This window comes from Sceloporus undulatus, chromosome 3 (assembly GCF_019175285.1).
Source record: "Sceloporus undulatus isolate JIND9_A2432 ecotype Alabama chromosome 3, SceUnd_v1.1, whole genome shotgun sequence".
NCBI lineage: Eukaryota > Metazoa > Chordata > Lepidosauria > Squamata > Phrynosomatidae > Sceloporus > Sceloporus undulatus.
In genome coordinates, this window is record NC_056524.1 from 81,113,800 (window position 1) to 81,134,395 (window position 20,596).

General features: G+C 40.1%; 1 protein-coding gene across 1 annotated transcript in view; it reads right to left on the bottom strand.

Annotated features, from left to right (window-relative positions):
* IL1RAPL1 (interleukin 1 receptor accessory protein like 1) overlaps window positions 1-20,596 on the bottom strand; it is a 544,731-nt gene that overhangs the window by 429,817 nt on the left and 94,318 nt on the right. The window contains exons 2-3 of the mRNA XM_042456097.1: window positions 7,255-7,441; window positions 1,455-1,608 (exon numbers count right to left, since the gene is read on the bottom strand). Coding sequence (XP_042312031.1) covers window positions 1,455-1,608; window positions 7,255-7,441 — 341 coding nt within the window. The remainder of the gene's footprint in view (window positions 1-1,454; window positions 1,609-7,254; window positions 7,442-20,596) is intronic.

The window sequence follows — 20,596 nt, forward strand, 5'->3', positions numbered from 1 at the left end:
ACTTGCCCTGTGTCATGTAGACAGGCCACAGTGAGGGTTTAGTTGACCTGTGTAGACGTACTCAATGATTCAGCAAATATGACCTGGTATTCAAAACAGAGATACCTAACTCCAGCTTTTACTTACATTCTCTCAGGCTTCAGCTGAAAGGACAAACATAAGAAGACTTTGTACTTTTTAAATGAAATACATTATTAAAACACAGTCACTGTAATCTGACATGACATAAAATCACATGACTGCTTTTTTTTAAAAAAAGAAGAAAACAGATTGATTTTATTCATAGTTGTGTTTCTCCAAGTGTACTAACAAGGAGTCAGTAGTTAAATGTTTTGTTCATTAATAAAGAGAACAATAGAAACAAATCACTTTCACTACAGTGCAGGTCAGTACCTCACCTGAACAATCCTAAGAAAGCAAACTTAGAAATTCCAAATACATCTTGTATCCCAGCTTCCAAAAGGATTTATCACAGCCTGTCATCCTCTTTTTGTATCAAAACATTGTTTTTTTAAAGGACTGAAAAACAGCTCTACAAGTTTTCTTTTTTCGTTAATCCTTTTTATATTTCTCCATGATTTAGCACTTCTGTTTTTCAGTTCACAAATCTTGAAGTATCTTGTAAATTTTTAGTATTGCTCCTTAGCATAAGTCCTGTCCAGCCCAGTCCCCCATAGGTCATCTCAAAAGTCAATTTTATTAAGTTCAATATGATTTCCTCTCAGGCAACTGTCTACAGAATTTCAGCTTTAGTAAACCAATTGTTCATTAACAAACTGGAAACCATAACTATAAATATAATAACATTGTTCTAAAAATATATTTCCCCCTATCATTGAAAGACTTCTAGAAAAATGGATCTGAGGAGGAAAAGGTTGAAAAAGTGATACAAATAGCCATTTTCCAAGTACATTATTCCTGAGAATTTAATTTTTGTTACATTACATGTGGGAAAATATTTTAAATGAAAATCTATACTATTCCCTTTTATTCCCACAGTGCATTTTCTTCATAAAAATAATGTCTAATATATCCAGAATTCTGGCATCAGGTAGTATACAACCAAAAGGTTTGAATTCTCATAATTAATATAAATCAGTCCAGCCTAAAATAAAGTGTAAGCTATACTATACCCAGTGTGATATGCCTGGACATGAGATGGTATGTTTGTGATTATTCATACCAGTGATGTTTGCTTCTCACATAAAGTCATGAAGAACACAAGGGTCAATTCCTGCACGTTTGAGAAACAGACTGAAAGCAAAATGGACCTTAGGACAGAATGGTGTAAAACCCATCAGAAAAGTAATCTAATAATTAATCTGTTACACAATATTTCCACTAACCCTCTAGAAAATGAACACCTTTTTTGTGTGTGACTGAGCATCAGTAAGAAATGGGAGAGTAAAATTCAAGACAGAATCAAAAGTGCATATTAAGAAATTTCAAATTACCTGTAACTGTTAATTCTGTAGTTCTTCTGACAGAAAACAGTCCGTATTTTAATTCGCAAGTATAATTTCCAATGTCATCTTCTCTGACCTCCCTGATAACAAGAGTGTCCTTTCTGAACAGAATACTTGGTCTCCAGCTTGTGACTTGGCATTCCTATGCAAAGACAATTACAGTACCTCAGTGATAACACTCTTTACATTTAAATTTGACACACCCAATTGAATAAGCTGAAGTTTTTAAAAGCAACACAAATCTGGTGTAACATCTCTAAACAAAGATGCTATTTGGGATCATGTTCAGAGCTTTTGAAATCATTTTCTTTTTAGTTATTGTCATATAAAACCCAACTTTAATTCCCCCAACAATTGCAACAGTTTGATAGGTAGGAACTGGCTAACTTTCTGCCCACCCTCCCCCCCCCCCAAAAAAAAAAAAGTGAATGGTTGGTGAACAAAGTGATTTGATATTATTATTGGGCTTTTGAAAACATCTTGAGGTACTTTATGATTTCAAAAACATGCTGAGTCACTAGGGTTGCCATAAGGCAGGACCTCCAAACTGGGACAAATGTAGGACAAATGTAGGGCCGCATTTTCAAATGTAGGACACGTTTTTTTAAAAATGGAGGACACATGAACAAATTGATAATTTTTAAAAAATGTTAATATAAATGCATGTTTCTTAGGCATGCTCAAAATGGAGGACATTTTGGCATTATTCCTAGACAGAAGGCTGAAATGTACTTCTCTTTCTGGCCAAACACCCCCCCCCCCCCAATTCTACAAGAACATTTCCCACTTCCAAGCAGGCATAGCATTTGCAAGACCACAGGCAGCCCCTTGTGCCATTGAAAACTACATTTCCCACTCCCAAGCCTTCTTAGCAATCCCCCCTTCCTCCTTTTCCTTGCCCCCTCCAACCCCCCCAAACCCCTCATCCCCTTTTTTCCCCAGGTATGTCTCAACTTAGGAGGGATTTATGGGACAGATCCAAAGCCTTTTTCCTTTTCTTGAGAAGCCCTGGACCCCTGAGAAGAAGAGGAGGGGGGCTTAGAGAGAGGAAGAAAGAGAAAAAGAAGATGAGGAGGGGGGAGAAAGGAAGAAAAAGGAGAGGAGGAAGAGGAGGGGAAGAGGAGGAGAAGAAAAAAACGGAACAATAATAAGAAGAGAAGGAGGGGAAAGAGAAAGAGGGGAAGCAGCTCGCCTGAGTGTAAATTCCTCCCTGCTCGGATGTTGCCCAAATAAGGAAGCAGAGGGCTGGCCAATAGAGGCAGGGCAGTGCAGCAGACTCTGCCCCTGCTGGTTTCAGTCGTCCTGTTGCTGTTGCTCCAGGCATATTTCACAGGCAGCACTCTATAGAAGGCAGGCAGCAGCCCTGGGAGCTCAGAGTTGGGCAGCCACCCGGGGGTGGGGGCGGGGGCGGGGGCAGGACGGGACCGGGCACGCCCCCAGGGGGCGGGAAAGTCCCGCCCACCAGCGTGAAATGGCAAGCCTATGAGTCACCATAATATTAACTCATGTTTTGTATTACATTAAAAAAACCTCAGTTTCATTCCATTGATAACTGTTTGGATACCTTTCAATGGTATAATTTCCCTGTAAGGTTGGAAAGTTTCTTGCTTGCTAATATTCCATTTGAGACTTCTACATTCAAAGGGGGAAAGGTGATACTTAACTGTTAAATAGTCAGAATTATGCCTGCTTTTGTTTTTAACTTGCGGGAGAAAGACAACTGCATGGCAAACACACATCCAGCTGGTAAAAAAACTGCAAATTCATGCACAGCTATTCCATGGAAACTTCACCTGATGAATTTTAGTTAGCTATGGTTCTTGCTAAAGCCCAAGGATTCCCACAAGAAGAAAAAGTAACAACATAATTGGTAAGAAATGGGGATAAGGGAGGGGGGAATTAGATAAATAATGTTGAGAAAGAGCTGAAATGTTGTTTGAAAAGGTCCCTGCTCCCCAAATAATTTCATTCAATTCACAAATGAAATGACTCAATTGTATCAGAAAAGGTATTAGAGATGTAACACTATTAATAAAATATTTACTAATAATTCAGGCTGATTATGTTAAGGTCAGCATTTCTTTTGGAATCCAAATGTTAATATTAAATAATTTTAATAATTAAAAATATTAAATATGCAATGAGGTTACACAGAGCTTTAACAAATATTACAATTTCAGTTCTGAACTATTTTTGTGTGTTCTACTTTAAGAATTTTCCAGGTAAATTTAAAATGAACAAGCTACATGAATTTGAATACATTTATTTTTCAACACTGCTGGAGGCTCCAAACATTATAATCTTTTAAACCAGCACACTGCAGGTGATCTGTTTGTTTTGTGGACAAATACGTTTTTTTCTGAAACATTACTGAATAGTCCCTTTATTTTGCTTGACATTTCTTCTTGCCCAAGTTTATCTTTATAATATGAGATTAGAACTGCAAATAGTAGGACATAAGCAGGGGGTGGTATAATCACATCTCTGTAGTTTTATAATACCAAAAGGCAAATTAAGAGCCTTTTGTTCTCTTACAATTCCAGCAGGTTCTCTTCCTCTATACCATCCTTCTAGAATATCAATTAAAAACACTCCAAATCATGAATATTCTACTGTTCTGTTACATTGGGATAATCTATATTAGATTTCAGTTCTCCACAGATCTTCAGGATCATGTAGTACTACCAAGATTGCACTTGACAGCTGCTCATATGCAAACACAGTGTCCAAGATTACATCCAAGCCCTGCCTCTTCTCAGGGAAAAACCAAAATGGTTGCCATCATTCAAAATGATTTCCTCTTTTGTTACTCACTGGGGTATGGGGAAAGCAATAAAATATCCATAGAAAAATAAGATCTGCAGCAGGGGCTTGAAGGGCATATTAAATGACCTCATAGGAGGAAGGAAGCTTAATCGTTTATGTGTCAGGTTAGTATGAAAAGTGAAATCTCCAAAAAGTGAAAGCTTCAGACTTCGCCATTGGGTCAGGGGGCTCAGGGAAAGGAAACAGCCTTTGGAACTGGATTTTATTGGTTCCCTCCTTTAGGTTTCAGGGCTTGAGAGGAGGGCCAACATGTTCAGACTTCCTGGATATAGACAAGCAAGACTGACTAGCTTGTTTCCAGGGTTAGGGATTTCTCACCCTTGACATGAGCTGGGGAGGAGGTAAGATTATATGTGTTTTACTATACATTGCACCAAACAGTCATATATATATATATATATATATATATATATATATATATATATATATATATATATATATATATACATATATCCATCCCTATATAGACCAACCCAAGGGGAATTAAATGAAGTGGTCTGTAATTTATCCATACATTTTGTGTGTCTGTCTCTTGATTCCAACTGGATGGACAAATGTATACTTTTTCAGAACGGATTGATAATTCCTCAACAGTTCATTTCTTTCACAAGGTATAGTGTTGAATACCCTTTATTCTCCTATTAGAGGGTAATAATTTGATAACAATTAATAATAAGAAGAAAATAATTAAATTTATTGTTTCCCTCTGATTCTAGTATTTCTCTTTTAATTGGTGTTTAAGAAGCCTAAGATGCTGAACACATGGGTAGGATATGATGGGCCAACCTAATCATAGTCTGTCCATGGATCTGGCACGTTCCAACACAATATTTTGGAAAATATTTGATAAATTATCAGTGTAAGAAATGTGTACAATGATAAATAGCTTACTGTAGGAATGAAGAAGGTAGTCAATTTCCAAACCATAAGAAGTTAAAACTAAGAAGTATCCAATGGAATCGACAGAAGAAAAAAAGAGACAAAGATAGACAATGTACAAATGTATTAAATGTATTTTGTTCAATGTGATAGTAAGTATTCATGTGCTGTCATTGCATGATTTCATGTAACCTTTAACAGAAGGACTTAAAAGAATACAAATACTTTGAGAACTGTTATGCCCCATTATGAGATTAATCTGCATTGTTTCAGAACACACAAAAATAAATATTTATTTACATGCATTTTATAAAGTATATTTCTCAGATGATGCATTTTATTTGTTTATTTGTTTATTTATTAGATTTATATCCTGCCTTTCTTCCAAAATGGAATTCAAGGCGGCTTCATATTGAAATATACTCTGAAGTGTTTTTGAATGTGGAAGTGTCAGTAAGTGCAAAAGCAAATAGAGAGTAGGTAGTAGTATAATAATAGAGTTAAAGTGGGAGAAGGGATGACAAGGTAGATCTTCCTCTTAATCTGCCTCTTCTATCTTATACTAGCCAAAGAACAAAGTGGAAGTGATATTTGATTTCTCCTGGGTTTTTTTTCTCCCTGTAGCTGTTCTTATAGAAAGCTGTATAGTATGCAGGTGTCCCAACCAGGTTCCAAGCTGGTATCGGTAAAAAGAACCTACAGTATAAGGGGTGCATGGGGCAGGGGAAATTGTTAAGGAAAAATGTCTCCTTCCCTATTCCACCTTCTGATGCAAAGTAACAGCCTTACATCAGCAGAGGGAGGACAAAATGGGTACAACCCTAGGTGTACAATGATGTCCACCAATGCTGTATGGACTGGTAGCAGTACAAAATTCATCAGCTACTACGGCCTAGGGAATATTCAGGGAAAACCCACATCATTTTTGCAAAAGAGAGCAGATTTGGTATGGTCCATAACATACTAGAAAAACCATAATGCAAATCCCCACATCAGTTATATTAAGAGCACTGGGGTACACCAAAATGCACAGTACAAAGCATACAGCAAATCCCTGTCATTCAATAAGCTATTGAGTTAACCAATGTCATTTTCACTTTGACCAAGGAGGGCTAGCACAGCAACATCAGCTCTTTCATGATATGGTGATCATTTAGAATCAGAGTTAATCTGAGCCCATAGAAAAGGGATCTAGGGTACATGTATGTGAACTGTCAGAATCCATATGGTGAAAAAGCCTAGGTGAGGTCTTCTTTGCTAAATCTGCCCCATTAGACAATACTGCAACACAGGTCAGCTGCATCTGAAGATTTCCAGATAAAAGATAATGGACATTTGCTCCTAGAATGACCTGGAAACATTCCTTCAACACAGTTCAGAATTTTTTAAGATACCTAGATATAGATAAGTCTGGTTCAGATTGCTATTCAATACATATGACACTTCCTTCAATACAGGAGAGGAGAAGTGCTAGTCTTGTTCTCTCAGTTATCATTTTCCTCATCAAAGTGATATATTTGATGAGGAGAGGTGCCTTCTGTGAGGCTTTCCATACAAGTATGATCTCTGATTGCACAAGCTTCTTACTCATGTAAAAAAACTCCAAACAGAAATGTCTCCTCTTATGATTTATTGCTTTCCAAATGAGAAAAGTGAAGCTTAAGTAGCGCTAATGAAAAAAAAGTTGAAAAAAACACCCAAAGAGGTCTATGCTATTATCAATATACATTACTACAGTGTATGTTCTGGTGTCACTATGCATGCCCAGTTGTAAGAATGGTTAAGGGGAAGAGATATTGCTTCAGTAAAATATAAAGCAAGCAGCTGGCATGTATCAGGCTGGAAATAACTAAGAAGGAGATAATTTTATTTCTAGTTATTGCTTAACAAAGACTCTGGTGTACTAGGGCATTTCCCCAGCAAGTATCATGTAGGCTCAGCAATCCTTTTCCTTATTCCAGTTTTCTAAATCTCACCAAGCTGTATATAACGTTCAAGTGAAATTTTCAGATTACTGAAAATGGTACAGAACATGACACATAACATTTTGTTGGAAGCAACCCAAGCTTTTCATATTTCTTACCTTATACCAGATGATTTCAGGCTCTCTATACGGTATTAAAAAATCCTGTATGTCAGGGCATGAGATTTCCTTGGTTTTGCTAAGTTCAGCTTTTTCAAAGTATTTCATCTTTGAGTTGTAGCAGAGGCCAGTGTCATTTTCACCCACTGTCAGTGAAATTGATACTTTCATACAGTAAGTAGAGTTTCTGTAATATAAAATAAATAAAAAATAAATAATATTCCTTTGACAAATTTAAAAAATACCTACAAATAAAGATAATAATGACTTTTTCTGTTATTGTATGTAGATTATTGTTATATACAATGAAATGAGACAGTAGATCTATACCTGTATTACATATACTGTAGATTATTGTGTACTTGGCAGTAAAAGCTGTTTTTATTACATCTCATTATCACATAGTAATCTTCCATCTTAGCAAATTCCTTTATTTCTATACTTTATATGGGAGAACAGCTTCCTAAAAATATTTAGTCAATATTAAAGACCTGCATGCATGAAGTAACAAAAGCCATAACCATCCTGCTGATAAGCACTATTACAGCAGCTCTCAAGACAATCTGTTTAGAGAAAAGTATTCTTGCTCAAAAGAGGAATCTAAAGTATCATACCAAAAACTGGAGTCTTAACCAAGGAGCTTATCACACAGCGTTAAACAACAACTTACCATTCCCAAATTGAATTCTAATTCATGATCTATCCTGATATCATCATAAGGATTTTTGCCACCGCCACCAATGGGCAGGTGCAGCCCAGGTAAATTCTGAGAAGAATCTGGGTTTAGCAGTCTGATTTGCAAAGCCGGGAGCTTCCCAGTTTTGCAAATCAGCCAGCTGAAATTGGATTCTTTCCAGAAGTTACCTGGGCTGCACCTGCCCTGCAGTATCGGTGGCAAAAATCCTTACGATGTTAACAGGATACATCGCAAATTAGAATTCAATTTGGGACTGGTAAATCGTGTTTTAACACTGTGATAAGCTCCCAAGTCCACTCATCAGATTTCAACAGTTCATGGAAAGTAGTAACTGAAAATATAGCTTGCCATAACACTTAATTGAAGTCAGTCTAGTGCTTTTAACATTTTGAATACAAATTAGTTGTGGTTGTGTTTAGACACACCCTTTCTCACTCACTAACAACCAACATCCTATGCCTAATGAAACTGATGAATGTTCCACTGAATTCAGTTGAACTTTATCCCAAGCAAGCATGCAACGGATTTTAGCTTCAGAAGCCCAAAATAAAATTTAATGGAAGGAAGGAAGTAAAATATTTTTTTTTAAAATCACAATATTCTTCAGCTGAATATAAGTAGTACAGTTGTCCTGAGTTTTTGTTTTAAGGTATTCACAGTAATGGCAATGTCAAGCTGGGGAAGTTTACTTGCTTTGTTCAGAGCCTTGGTGCTCAATTCTTAAAGTTATATTGTTTTTGTTTCCATGTTGGCTTTCCGTGTGGGTGGCTTAACAGCATGTTAAGGTTGATCAGCTTCTCAAAATGCACTGTTACAGCAGAAGATTCCTTCACCTATTGTTCTGCAAATGCCTCTTGACCTCTCATCTGAGAAAAGTGAATACACATAAGGCATTTTTTTTATTCTTCCCCCTCAAATACCCTAAGTGCAGACCATTGTGATTTATGCCTGCATTGTATATGGAAGTGCCTAAGGAAACTGGCCCTGACAGTTTCACACAGATAATTTGAACTGTTTGTGATTTACATGGTAAATGGAAAGAGGGATTTGCCTAACTTCATTTTCAGAAGTAAGAAATGCCTAACCTGAAATTGAAAATTAAGGTGACATTAAAAAATTACATTCATCTTAGTATACCATGTTTCTGGACATATAGTAGGAATAAAATCATTACTTTCTTCATCTCACTTCCTGCACAGTACAGCATTATAGGCAAGGAGACATCTTTTCTGGCCTCCATGGAGAGGAGGCCTTGCAATTGCATCACAGCACCATACATGTGATGGAGGTGGTGGTGTTGATGGTTTTATAAGCCCTTTCTGTGTCCTTCTTTCCCTCTTCAAAAGGATTTCATCAAGGCATCACATATTGAGTGAATGAGCATTCAAGTGGGTGAGCAAAAGAAAGTGGCAACAACCTGAGCAAAAAAGGGGACTGAGAGAGTGTCATCAAGGGAGTTGAATGGTTTGGAGATCAGACAGTTGGAGAGAGGGTGTCCCAGTTCTGTTGTGGCTAGGCACAATAGGCCAAGTGGCTGTGCAGGAAGATGTCCTTCAGTTTCTCAGTCCTGGAGTGGCAGAGGACACTAGGTTTCCAGTGGGGAGTCTTCAGTTGGTTGAAGCAGTCTGATGGGTGTGTGGTGACCCACAGGAGATTTTGGGATGCCTAACATTGTCTACCTCACCAGCCCCAGCTGCCTAGAACTGGTTCAATGAGGACAAGCCCTTAGATGCTGCAAAATATGTCCCAAGAAACCCAGAAACCTAGAAAAGCATGATGTGGCTGTGCAGAGCAAAGGAGAAGAGGGTGAAGCCAGACCATGGGGAACTCAATAAGGCGATGGGAATGACAGTGGTGTCCCTGTCCCTGGTGTCACCCAGTGTGTGTGTGTAGCTTCCTGGCAAGGCAGAGGCAGGTTTTTGGAGAGGAGGTATGTGGGGGGTAGCAGGCTCGGCCAGGTGAAGCACACACTGGGGCAGGACGAAGAGATGAGCATAATGCTGGGGGGAGAATGGTGCAAGTGACCAAGATGAGGGGCCAATGTCCCAAATACTGAAGAAGCACAGAGGAGAAAGGAAAACAGATGAATGGAGGGAGAGGCAGATGGGGTTAGGATTGGGCTGCCATAATTCCCTTCCTCAAAACTAGGAAATTGTATAGCAAAATGTAGGACATTACAAAATGAACAACACACCCAATTAAAGGCCAAACACATTAATAAATTTTTAAAAACCCATTAAGCCCCCACCCCAAATCCCCAGGGAGACCTACCAGGCCCTCGGCCTCCCTGCTGTTCATCCACCATCCCAAAAATGCAGCAAGGAAGGTGGAGGTGGCAACAGAAGGCGCAGCACACACCCCAAGTTCTTCTGGGGCCTCTGCCAAGGCCCCTGAGTGTGGCACCTCCAAGGCCTCCCCAGTGCTGGAGGAGGCCTCAGCCCAGGCTCGGAGCATGGTGCCACATCCACGGCCTCCCCGGGGCTGGATGCAACCCTGTTGTGCTTGGGGCTGAGGCCCAGGCCTCCTCCAGCCCCAGCCGCTGGAGGAGGCTGCGCTGTGCTCAGGGCCTCAGCCTTGGCCCCCTCCAGCCCCGGGGCAGGGAGAACCATCTTGGAGGGGGAGGGAGGAGGAACAGCTGGGCCCGGAGGAAGCGTTCTGTCTTCTACCAGGCACATTTTCTCCAGTAGATTGGAGATTTATAAAATGTGGCCTGGAGCAAAGCAGAAATCCTGGACTGGAGGGTAAAAAATGCCCAATCAGGATGGGACATTTTTGAATCCTCCAATCTTGGATTTTCCCACCCAAAACCAGGATATGGCAACCCTAGGTATGGAGTGGTAGGAAATCTAAAGGAGTGTTGGCAGCCATGGACATGTAAAGCCTGGCCACCATCAGAGAAAGTGAAGTTATGGCAGGAGTCAGTAACCTAGCCCAACAGATGATGGGAACTGAAGGAAAGGAAAATGAAGGAAAACCCGACTGAGCCTGAAGAGGTTTGAGGGCTAGAAACTAATGAAGAAGAGGAAGAGGAGACAGCATCAAGTGAAGTGGAAGAGACCATAGTGATGATGGAGAAAGACTTGGAAGACTTCCAAGAAGGAAAAGTCCAAGGAGGGATGACATGGCAAAGAGGAGAGGCACTGGAATCCTGGTAAGACTGTACCAGGGATTCTGGTGTCAAAAAGGAAGTATGGAGGAAATGAAAAGGCTGAGCAAGAAAATTCAGAGAAAAGGGCCTAGAGATGAAAGGAGGAATTTGTAAACCATGGCATTGATTTGGTGCTGTAGGAAGCCATCAAGATTATTGTTCTGTTTACAGCCTGGCAGAGAAGAAGTGTTCGAGTTGATGTTATAAGTTCAGCTCCAGCAACTCAATTGTTGTTGAGAACTTTGTGCCACTTGTAACATTAAAGCTCCAGGTGCAGCAGTTCGCCCTGACATACACTGAGTTACTAAGCCCCCATTATCTTGACAGGCCTTAATTAGGCTGCAGTGGGTCACATGCAGACCACGGAGCTTATCGCATGGAGCTAGGGGAATGCAAGTGGCATGGAACAGAAGGGAGAAGGAAGAAAACGGAAGGGGGAAATAGCCCATATTATCGCATGGGGGAATGCCGCCAATGCCGCTGGAAGTCTCCAATCCATTCCCCATCCATCCCACAGGAGGTGATTTTCAAAGATGATTCCAAAAAATCTTGAAAATCACCTCCTGTGGGGCAGATGGGGAACGGATTGGGAACTTCCAGTGGCTTCGGTGGCATTCCTTCATGCGGTAATATGGGTGATTTCCCTTCCCTTCCCGCTCCCTTCCATTCTGTGCCATTTGTGTTCCCAGAGCCCCAAACGATAAACTCCCACATTTGGGGTAGAGTTTCTCTTTTCCAGGATGTTGGACTAGGACTATTTTACAGGTCCTGGGGGCTGTGTAGGCCATTGTGCACGCTTTCACTATGCCTTCAGCCTCTATCCAGCTTATAAGATTATGTAGGGCTACCATCTGAGCAAGTGAAAGTAAGTGTGCTGGTTCATTAAAAAGGTAAAAAGTGTTGGAAAACAAGGACATTTAGGACCTTCAGTTAAGAAGGCAACACATAGCATCTTAATGTGTTTACAGTTGCAGATCTGCAGCAACCAGTCACCATGCCCAGTGCTTGCATTGCAGGATTATGTTCAAGCAATGAGGTCACACCTGGCCCTTCATTTTGCCATGCTGATTTGTCACCCTTTACTAAATACCAGTTCTATTCTATCATCTTCAATGTTTTATCATTCTTAGGTTTTTAAAGGATTAAATATGGCACTCATTCATTAAAGATTGGGGGTGCATTTACTGTGTCTGCAATGGGCTTAGCTTCACAAGTTATTCAGAGGACTCAGAGGTGGAAGGTTTCGGCATACAAGAGATATGTTTGTCCTTTTCAAGACTTAACAGATTTTGTTGTTGTTTTTTTCTTGTTTCTTTCAGATTCTAGGTTATAGCCAGTGAATCCTGAATTGCAGGCATAATATGATCTATTGGGCAGCATGCCAGGCCCAAAATTGCCATTTTGGATCCAAACTGAGATTGAGTTCATCATGGTTGAGTGGCTCAGGAAGAGGGGCCTTCAATGTCAATGGCAATGTTGCCAGTGTTGTTTGGGGAGAGCTTTGGCCTCTGCCATATGTTTGGTTATTCACCTGGGGGAGGGGGGATAATCTAGGTTTGTTGAAATGGAAGACCTTGATTTTACAAGCAGTTTATGATATAGGGAACATACAGTGCAACTGTCCTGATATTGCTATAATATGGTCTGTCCCAGCAGCCCATATTATAGCAACTGCCCAGCAAATATGGTGGGAAACTCTTGGTGCATTAATTTTGCATACAAAAGAGTGAATACAGAAAGTCAGAACCCTTAATGAAGGCATTGAACTTTTTCTTATCACATCCATGTGATAAGATGGTTTTCAAGAAGCTTGAGCTTCTTAGAGTGAATGGTGTTTTCTTGTCAGATTTAGATCATGCGTTATTTCTGAGAGATCTGCAACAGGGAGTAACAGCCCTTTTGGCCAGCATGAAGTGGGATAGGTGTTAACGAGACACTTGCCACTTGTCTATGGCAAGTAGTGGAATCAGTCAAGAAGGAATTTGGTGAACACTTATAACACCCTTTTGGTGAAGGGGAGGGATCTGGAACAGCCTCTCTAGGTCATGCAATTAGGGGGTTGAGGAAGGAGACTTTCCTTGGGGCTGGACCCTCACGTTAAGTCATACAACATGAGGGAGGGATTTCTCAGGTTAGCCTTCCAGTTGTTAGCCAGTCAGGAAGCAGCCCAGGTTTTGGCTTCTCCTGGGGGCTCAGGTGAAAGCTGAGGGAGAAGGTGGGGGAGAGGTCTTGGTGACACTACCTGCCTCAGCTGCTCCCACACTAAATTATTCCTCCCTTTTTGCAGCTTTTGGGGGTTTAGGATTAAATAAATTTAGAAAGAAATAAAGTGGCCTGTTTACAGCCCAATGTTTGTGTATGGTCTCTTTATTTCCATGGTTGGTCAGCAATTCATATTCATTTAATAAACAGGATAACAACTACAATATACCAAAAAACCTCCCAAGTCCAAAACGCTGCCTTTCAAAATGTTTTAAAAGATGCAGTGCTCGTACAGTGAATACTTTGGACATCTTATGAATCTTCTCTTCTGAGCTTTGAAGCATCATATGCATAATAAACAAATACATATGAGTAATCTATTCAGCTCAGAATTTTGGCTGCATTTTTTTCTTGTGGAAATCGCTTTTTTTAAACCCTTAAATCCCATGGCAAGTATTTAACAGAAGTGGGTTTACATTCACTTGTCATATAAATGAGATGGTCATTATTTTTCTTTGACTGTGAATTCTGTTTCATTTTCCTTCCATTTTTTAAGATTTGTAAATGAGTGAACTCCACAAAAGAATATTTCCAAAGAGAAATGTTGCAAGCAAATGTCTTAAAATGCTACTGAACATGTTTCATATGCTAATACGGTAAAGGCACCATGGCAGTACATCTGTGAAATATTATTGTAGTCAAAAAGTCCATGTATATAAAATAGCTGTTGGAATACATATTTTAGTTTTTAGATTTTATAATCATTGAAGTGATGTATGGACATAAGGAACAACATTTTCAAAACAATGCTATTTGTCCACATTTTTTAGAAACTGCTTGTGAAAGTCTAACTTTCTTTCATAGACAATAAAACTGCCCTCCTATTAAAAGAAAATCAGTGCTGAAGTCAGAATTTAAAATAAAACAATGTGAGAGGTTATGTGAGACAATTTCACTTCAGCCAGGAAAAACATAAAGAAAATGCTCGTTATATGCTGTTTTCATCAATTAATTCTACCAAACTAGTACACGTGAGACAAGGATAATGCAATTTTATTTTGTATAGAAATGGATGAATCTGCCCATTTCACGTTGTTCCACATTCAGGGCTGTGGATTCCTTGACTGATGCTATCCATCTGTAATGCAGTCTTTCTCTTTTCCTACTGCCTTCTACCATACCAAACATTGCTGTCTTTTCTAGGTAGCATTTTTTTCTTATGCTATGTCCTAAGTACAACAGTTTCCATTTAGTCCATGTGGCTTCTAGGGAGACTTCAGGCTTGATTTGCTCTAGAACCCATTTATTTGTCTTCTTAGCAATCCATAGTATCCATATAATTCATCTCCAGCACCACATTTCTAATGAGTTGATTTTCTTCCTATCAGCTTTCTTCATACTCCAGCTTTCACAACCATATATAGAAACTGAAAATATGATAGCATAGACAATTCTAAATTTAGCATTCAATAGTATGTCTTGACACTTCAGGATTATGTTTTGTTCCTTCTTAGCTGCCCTTCTAAGACCTTATCATCTTCTGATTTCTTGACTGCAATCTCCATTCTGTTTAATGACTGAGACAAAGTATGAAGTATTTCAGTGTCTTCACCATCTACTTTAATGTTATTTAATCAGCTGTGGTCATTATATCCCCCCCCCCCCTTTATTTTCAATTGTAAACTGGTCATTGCACTTTTCCCCTTGACCTTCTTCAATAATTGTTCTAAGTATTTGCTATTTTCTGCTGTTAGCTTCATATTTTAAATTCTTGCTGTTCCTTCCTCCCATTTTCATGCCTCCTCCCTGAGGCTAATCATGCTCTAGGTTTGATATGTTCAGTATAAAGTTAAACAGATAGGGTGATAAAATGCTGCCTTACCTATCCCCTTGCTAATTGGAAACCATTCTGTTTCCCATTTTTCCCCTAGTCATCTTCTATTTCTCTGCACTGGTTATTCTAATAGTTCTCCTTGTTCCTTCACACAGTTCTTCAAATGGTTGCATTTAACGTTATGACTCTATTTCTGTCACTTTTTCTCATCTGTCCATAACTGCTTAAAGAGTTTCACCTGTCATCAGTTGAGGTGCCCTTTTCATTTTGGCCATAGATAGTGACTTTTTTCATTATTTTCTATTCAGTGTCCCTTGCTTCAGTCCAGAGTTCTCCTGGCTCCCAGTCAATTAGTATTAATAGTACAAATCTGTTTCACAGTATCTTTAAATTCTATGGGGATGTTCTTCATATCTTATTTTGGTATACTGGTCAGTTTAGTATTCATTAGCTTTTCTTTAGTTTTTGTATTTAGCAAACCACGGTTTGTGTCACAATCTGCTTTTATTCTTCTTTTTGCAGAGTAAATGGAGCTTGTCCATCCAATTATGTCATCTATTTGGTCTCTATGGGGCTCAACAGACCACTCCAAAAGGGCAGTCTGGAGTTGCCCATTTTTCTTCGAGGGAGCCCGCAGCAACCAAACCACGCAAGCTTTCTCCACTCCAAAAAGAACCCGCTAAAAGTGGGTTCTTTCAGGGGCGTGGGTGCACTGTCATCACTGTGCCATTAGCACACTGTAGCATGTCAGTGATGCAAGCGCAGCACAGCAACATATGGACAGTCATGGTGGAGCCCATATGTACTAGGGTTTGGGAGTGTGTGGTTGCTGCGTGCTCCTGAACTCTAGTATCGGTGGTGGCATGCTGCTTTTGTCCCATGTGTACCAGGCCTATATTGGCCATCATGATATGTCCATGTATGCAGTTGCTGCTTTGGTTGCTTGTAAAATGTGTTTGCAATGAAAAAATTGTTGGCTTTGCAAAGTTAAATCAGCATCACTTCTTGATCCTAGGCCAAATTTTCCTCCAAACTTTGGTTCTGTTCTGTTTCTCAGTCTTGTTGGATTGCAATCACCTATGATTAACAAAAAGTCCCCTTTTAGTGAGTAATCAATTTTATCTTGGACTCTTTCATTTTTTCTTCGTCTACCTCTGCAGCTGGAACATAAATTTGGATGATGGTGATATTGATGGGTTTTCCCTGAAGTCTTGTTGATATTATTCGTTCAGTCTTTGCATTATGTTCTTTGACTGCTTTTGCTATATTTCTTCCCATACATCTACCCTAGCCAAATTGAATGGGTGAAATCATTTTCAGCATGGAGGGGCCATGCTGCACCTATCTGACATTGATTTTTTTTTAATGAAGAGCTACAATGAAGTGTGAACCTAAGCACATGGCAATCTTTATTCAATTCCACAATTGTAAATGCATGTATTCAAAGCCAGACTCTGAAGAGCAAGAATTCTGTGCATATAAATGAAGAACTCTACACATCTTGGTTAGCTCTTATACAACAATATCAATCAATCAAAATTCTCAGTCAAAGCTTCTGTTAGATAAAGCCATGTGCATATTTTCTATTCAATACACAACATGTGGTTTGTACATGACTACTATCAGTTCATGATGGATTTCTTCACAAACATAAACAAGACTTCAATGATCCTGAAATGGAAACTGATGTTGTATCTGCCTGATATGACTTTAACCAACCTAAGGAATCCCGGCATTAGGGTAATACTTAAGTTTCTCTGTTGACTAGCACTAAAACACTAAGTGAATTCTAAGTATTTCACCAGTCTAAAAATCCCAGGATTTCTTAGGATGTATCCATTAAAGTTAAAGTAGTATGAAATAGGTATAACTATTGCACTTCATTATCAATGCTGTTTGGAGAGTTCAATGCACTTCAAAATCGGTTTTTCTTGTTTGTTTGTTTTTAATTGTTCTTTTTTTTACTGCTTTTTCTGATGATAAAAGCTCAATGCAAATGTAGACAACAGCAAATGGGGCAGATCATTTCTGCTATAAGCATGCCCAGTGATACTGGAAGTGACATCACATCACTTTTAGTGTCATTTTTGGCTGATTGTCAGCCAACCTTTTCAGAATTTTAAAATGGTTTTGAATGTTGTGGCAAATGTGAGGAGGTTGTGTGGGGCATATTTGTAGTTTTAACCTACTTTGGCCAAAAATAAAAGTCACAAATGGAAACAAATTAAATTGAAGCTCTGGGTACAGCAAAATGGGGCTCTACATGCTTCACATGGCCCACAGGCCACAGTTTCCTAACCTCTGGCTTGAGGGTCTCCACCTTGAAGCACAAAGTAAAACCAAAAACCTTGAATTTTGCTCTTTGTTTTCAGACACTCAAATGTTTAGATGAAGCAAATACAAAGTAGTCTACCTATTGAACCCACTGGAATATATGGGACTTAGTAATAGCAACTTAATTAAAGCTCATTGATTTCAGTTGGTCTACTCTAGGCAGGATTAACACTAGATGTAGCCCATAATGGTAAGTGAACTCTCTAGACACAGCTACTTTCTTACAAATGAAACAACAATAATAGCTTCCATCCAAACATTCCTTGTAGATATAACTTTTTTAATCTAAAGAGGTTTATAGAACCACACAACAGCTAAATTTAGAGACTTGCCCAATATTTGCACTAGTGTGAGTGGTCTACTGATTTTCTGCACCTGCAGCTCCTGCTCCCAACAACGATAACAAAATGGGTCTGAACAGGCCCCAAGGCTCATAGATTGTTTGGATGAAAGAGGTATTGTTCATTGTAGACAAAATGGATTGTGGATGTGAAGGAGCCTTTTGCCTATACAGCAGAATCTTTGGATCCAAGCATATAAACTTGGCACCTGCCTCAACCCATCATAGTAGGTAATATTTACTTCATGCAACAAAAGATTTCCGGAGGGAACAGTAAAAGATATATGTAATATTCTTCCTTCTATTTTGCTCAGTTTTGTGACTAATGTGGTTACAACATGTAGTGCTTAACAAATTAAGAATCATTATGAGCAATTTTCCTCCTGTTAATTGGAGGCTCTGATTCAAGTGGTTACTATCTAAATGAATTTCCCTGTGGGACTTTCATTGTGAACCACAGAATTGATACAAACCTCACCGTCAGTGCCCTTTTCAATATTTTACTATTACTAATGTAGCAGAGGTTTAACCAAGCTATTAGCTTCCCATAGTTATAAGGGCCAATTAATCCAGGTGAAATTTAGTTCATTAACGATATGAATAGATAATGAAGACAAGTGTCTCAAAATATTATAATGCTAGGATGTGTTCTAATACCTACTGTTCACTGAGCTAACTCATGGGATGAGGAATTACAGGAGAAGAATACATGCCAAAAACTTTAATAAATAAAAACATACATAAAAATTATTTCTATCCCGCCTCTCCTATACAATCAACGTGGCTTACAACAGACTAGCTTTATATACCAACTTCCAGAGCCTTCCAGAGCAGTCGGCCAGAGAGAGGAGAAGGAGAGGAGCTGCTTGGCAGCCCTTTTGAGACCGTGTGCTTGAGACCGTGTGCTCATTGCTGAAGGGGAGGAGCTTCTGTGAGTCACATCTGTGAGTCACAAGGGGGCGGAGCTAGCAGACTAGCTTTATATACCAACTTCCAGAGCAGTCGGCCAGAGAGAGGAGAAGAGCTGCTTGGCAGCCCTTTTGAGACCGTGTGCTCATTGCTGAAGGGGAGGAGCTTCTGTGAGTCACAAGGGGGCGGAGCTAGCAGACTAGCTTTATATACCAACTTCCAGAGCCTTCCAGAGCAGTCGGCCAGAGAGAGGAGAAGGAGAGGAGCTGCTTGGCAGCCCTTTTGAGACCGTGTGCTCATTGCTGAAGGGGAGGAGCTTCTGTGAGTCACAAGGGGGCGGAGCTAGCAGACTAGCTTTATATACCAACTTCCAGAGCCGCGCGCCAAACGGCGCGCGGGTTTTAGTTTTCTTTAACTCAACAACTCTACTCAAGTGGCATCAGGTTAGAATCAGATATTGAAATAGAACCTTGCCTTTAAGTATCAGATAGCAGCCAGTACATTCCTTTAAAGAAGTATTCCCTGTAGATTGACTGTTATAATCATTACTAAAGACTTTGCAGTATGGACAACAAGGGATCTGCTGTAGTCACCTGCAACTCTTGTGGGATGTTTCTCTTCTTGCCCACAGAAGTCGAGAACTTCACATGCACCAAGTGCAAGTTGGTAGCACTCTTGGAGGAGAAAGTGCAGCAGCTGGAGTCAAGAGTAGCTACACTTCAGCATATTAGGGAACAAGAGGATTTCCTGGACACAATAGAACTAACCATCTTGGATGAGTACCATGCAGAGGAAGATGCTAGGGTGGAAGAGGTCACTTGCCATACACAGGAGGCAGACAGCTGGAGGAAATGTCACAAAGAGAAGTAAGCCAAGAAGGAATTGTTCGGGGAGCTTGCAGCTAGAGAATCGATTCGAAGCTCTTTCCCTTATCAAGGAGGATGAAGAAGAGCAGCATGGACAGACTTCAGGGGAGCCTGAGAGTCCCACCCGAGGGAACAGTCGCTGCTAAGCCTCGGAGGAGGCGTGTGGTCGTAGTGGGGGACTCCTTGCTGAGGGGTACAGAAGCAGTGATATGTAGGCCTGACAAGATGTCTCGAGAGGTGTGTTGTCTTCCAGGTGCAAAGATCCGTGATGTGACAGAGAGGCTGACAAGACTGGTCAAGCCTACTGACAAATACCCCTTCCTTTTGGTCCACGTGGGAACTAATGATACTGCAAGACACAGCCTTCAGAACATCAAAAGGGATTACGAGGCGCTTGGTAGGAAGCTGAAAGGAATGGATGTACAAGTTGTCATCTCGTCTCTTCGGCCAGTTGAAGGGCATGGTCCAGGAAGGGAGAGGAAAATAGCGGATGTGAACAACTGGCTTCGCAGATGGTGCCGCCGAGAAGGATTTGGATTCTTCGATCATGGGCTGCGGTTCCACGAGGAGGGACTTCTTGCAACAGACGGGTTGCATCTCACGCCAGTTGGATGAAATGTTTTTGCCAACAGTCTCAAGAACTTGATCAGGAGGGCTTTAAACTGAGTTCCCAGGGGAAGGGAGACAATATTAAGGAAGGCGAAAGGGATGGCGAAAATAGTCAAACTGACATAGAGGAAACAAGAAAAAAAGTGCAAGGACCCAACAGTGGGAGGCAAAAAAACTTGCACTGGCAGCAAGTAAAAGGGAACTATGGTCTGCGATGTCTCTACACTAATGCACAGAGCATGGGAAATAAGCAAGATGAACTCGAACTCCTAGTACAACAAAGCAAATATGATATAATAGGCATCACTGAAACCTGGTGGGATGAGTCTCATGATTGGAATGTGGAAATAGAGGGGTATAACCTTTTAAAGAGAAATAGGCCAAACAAGAAAGGAGGAGGAAT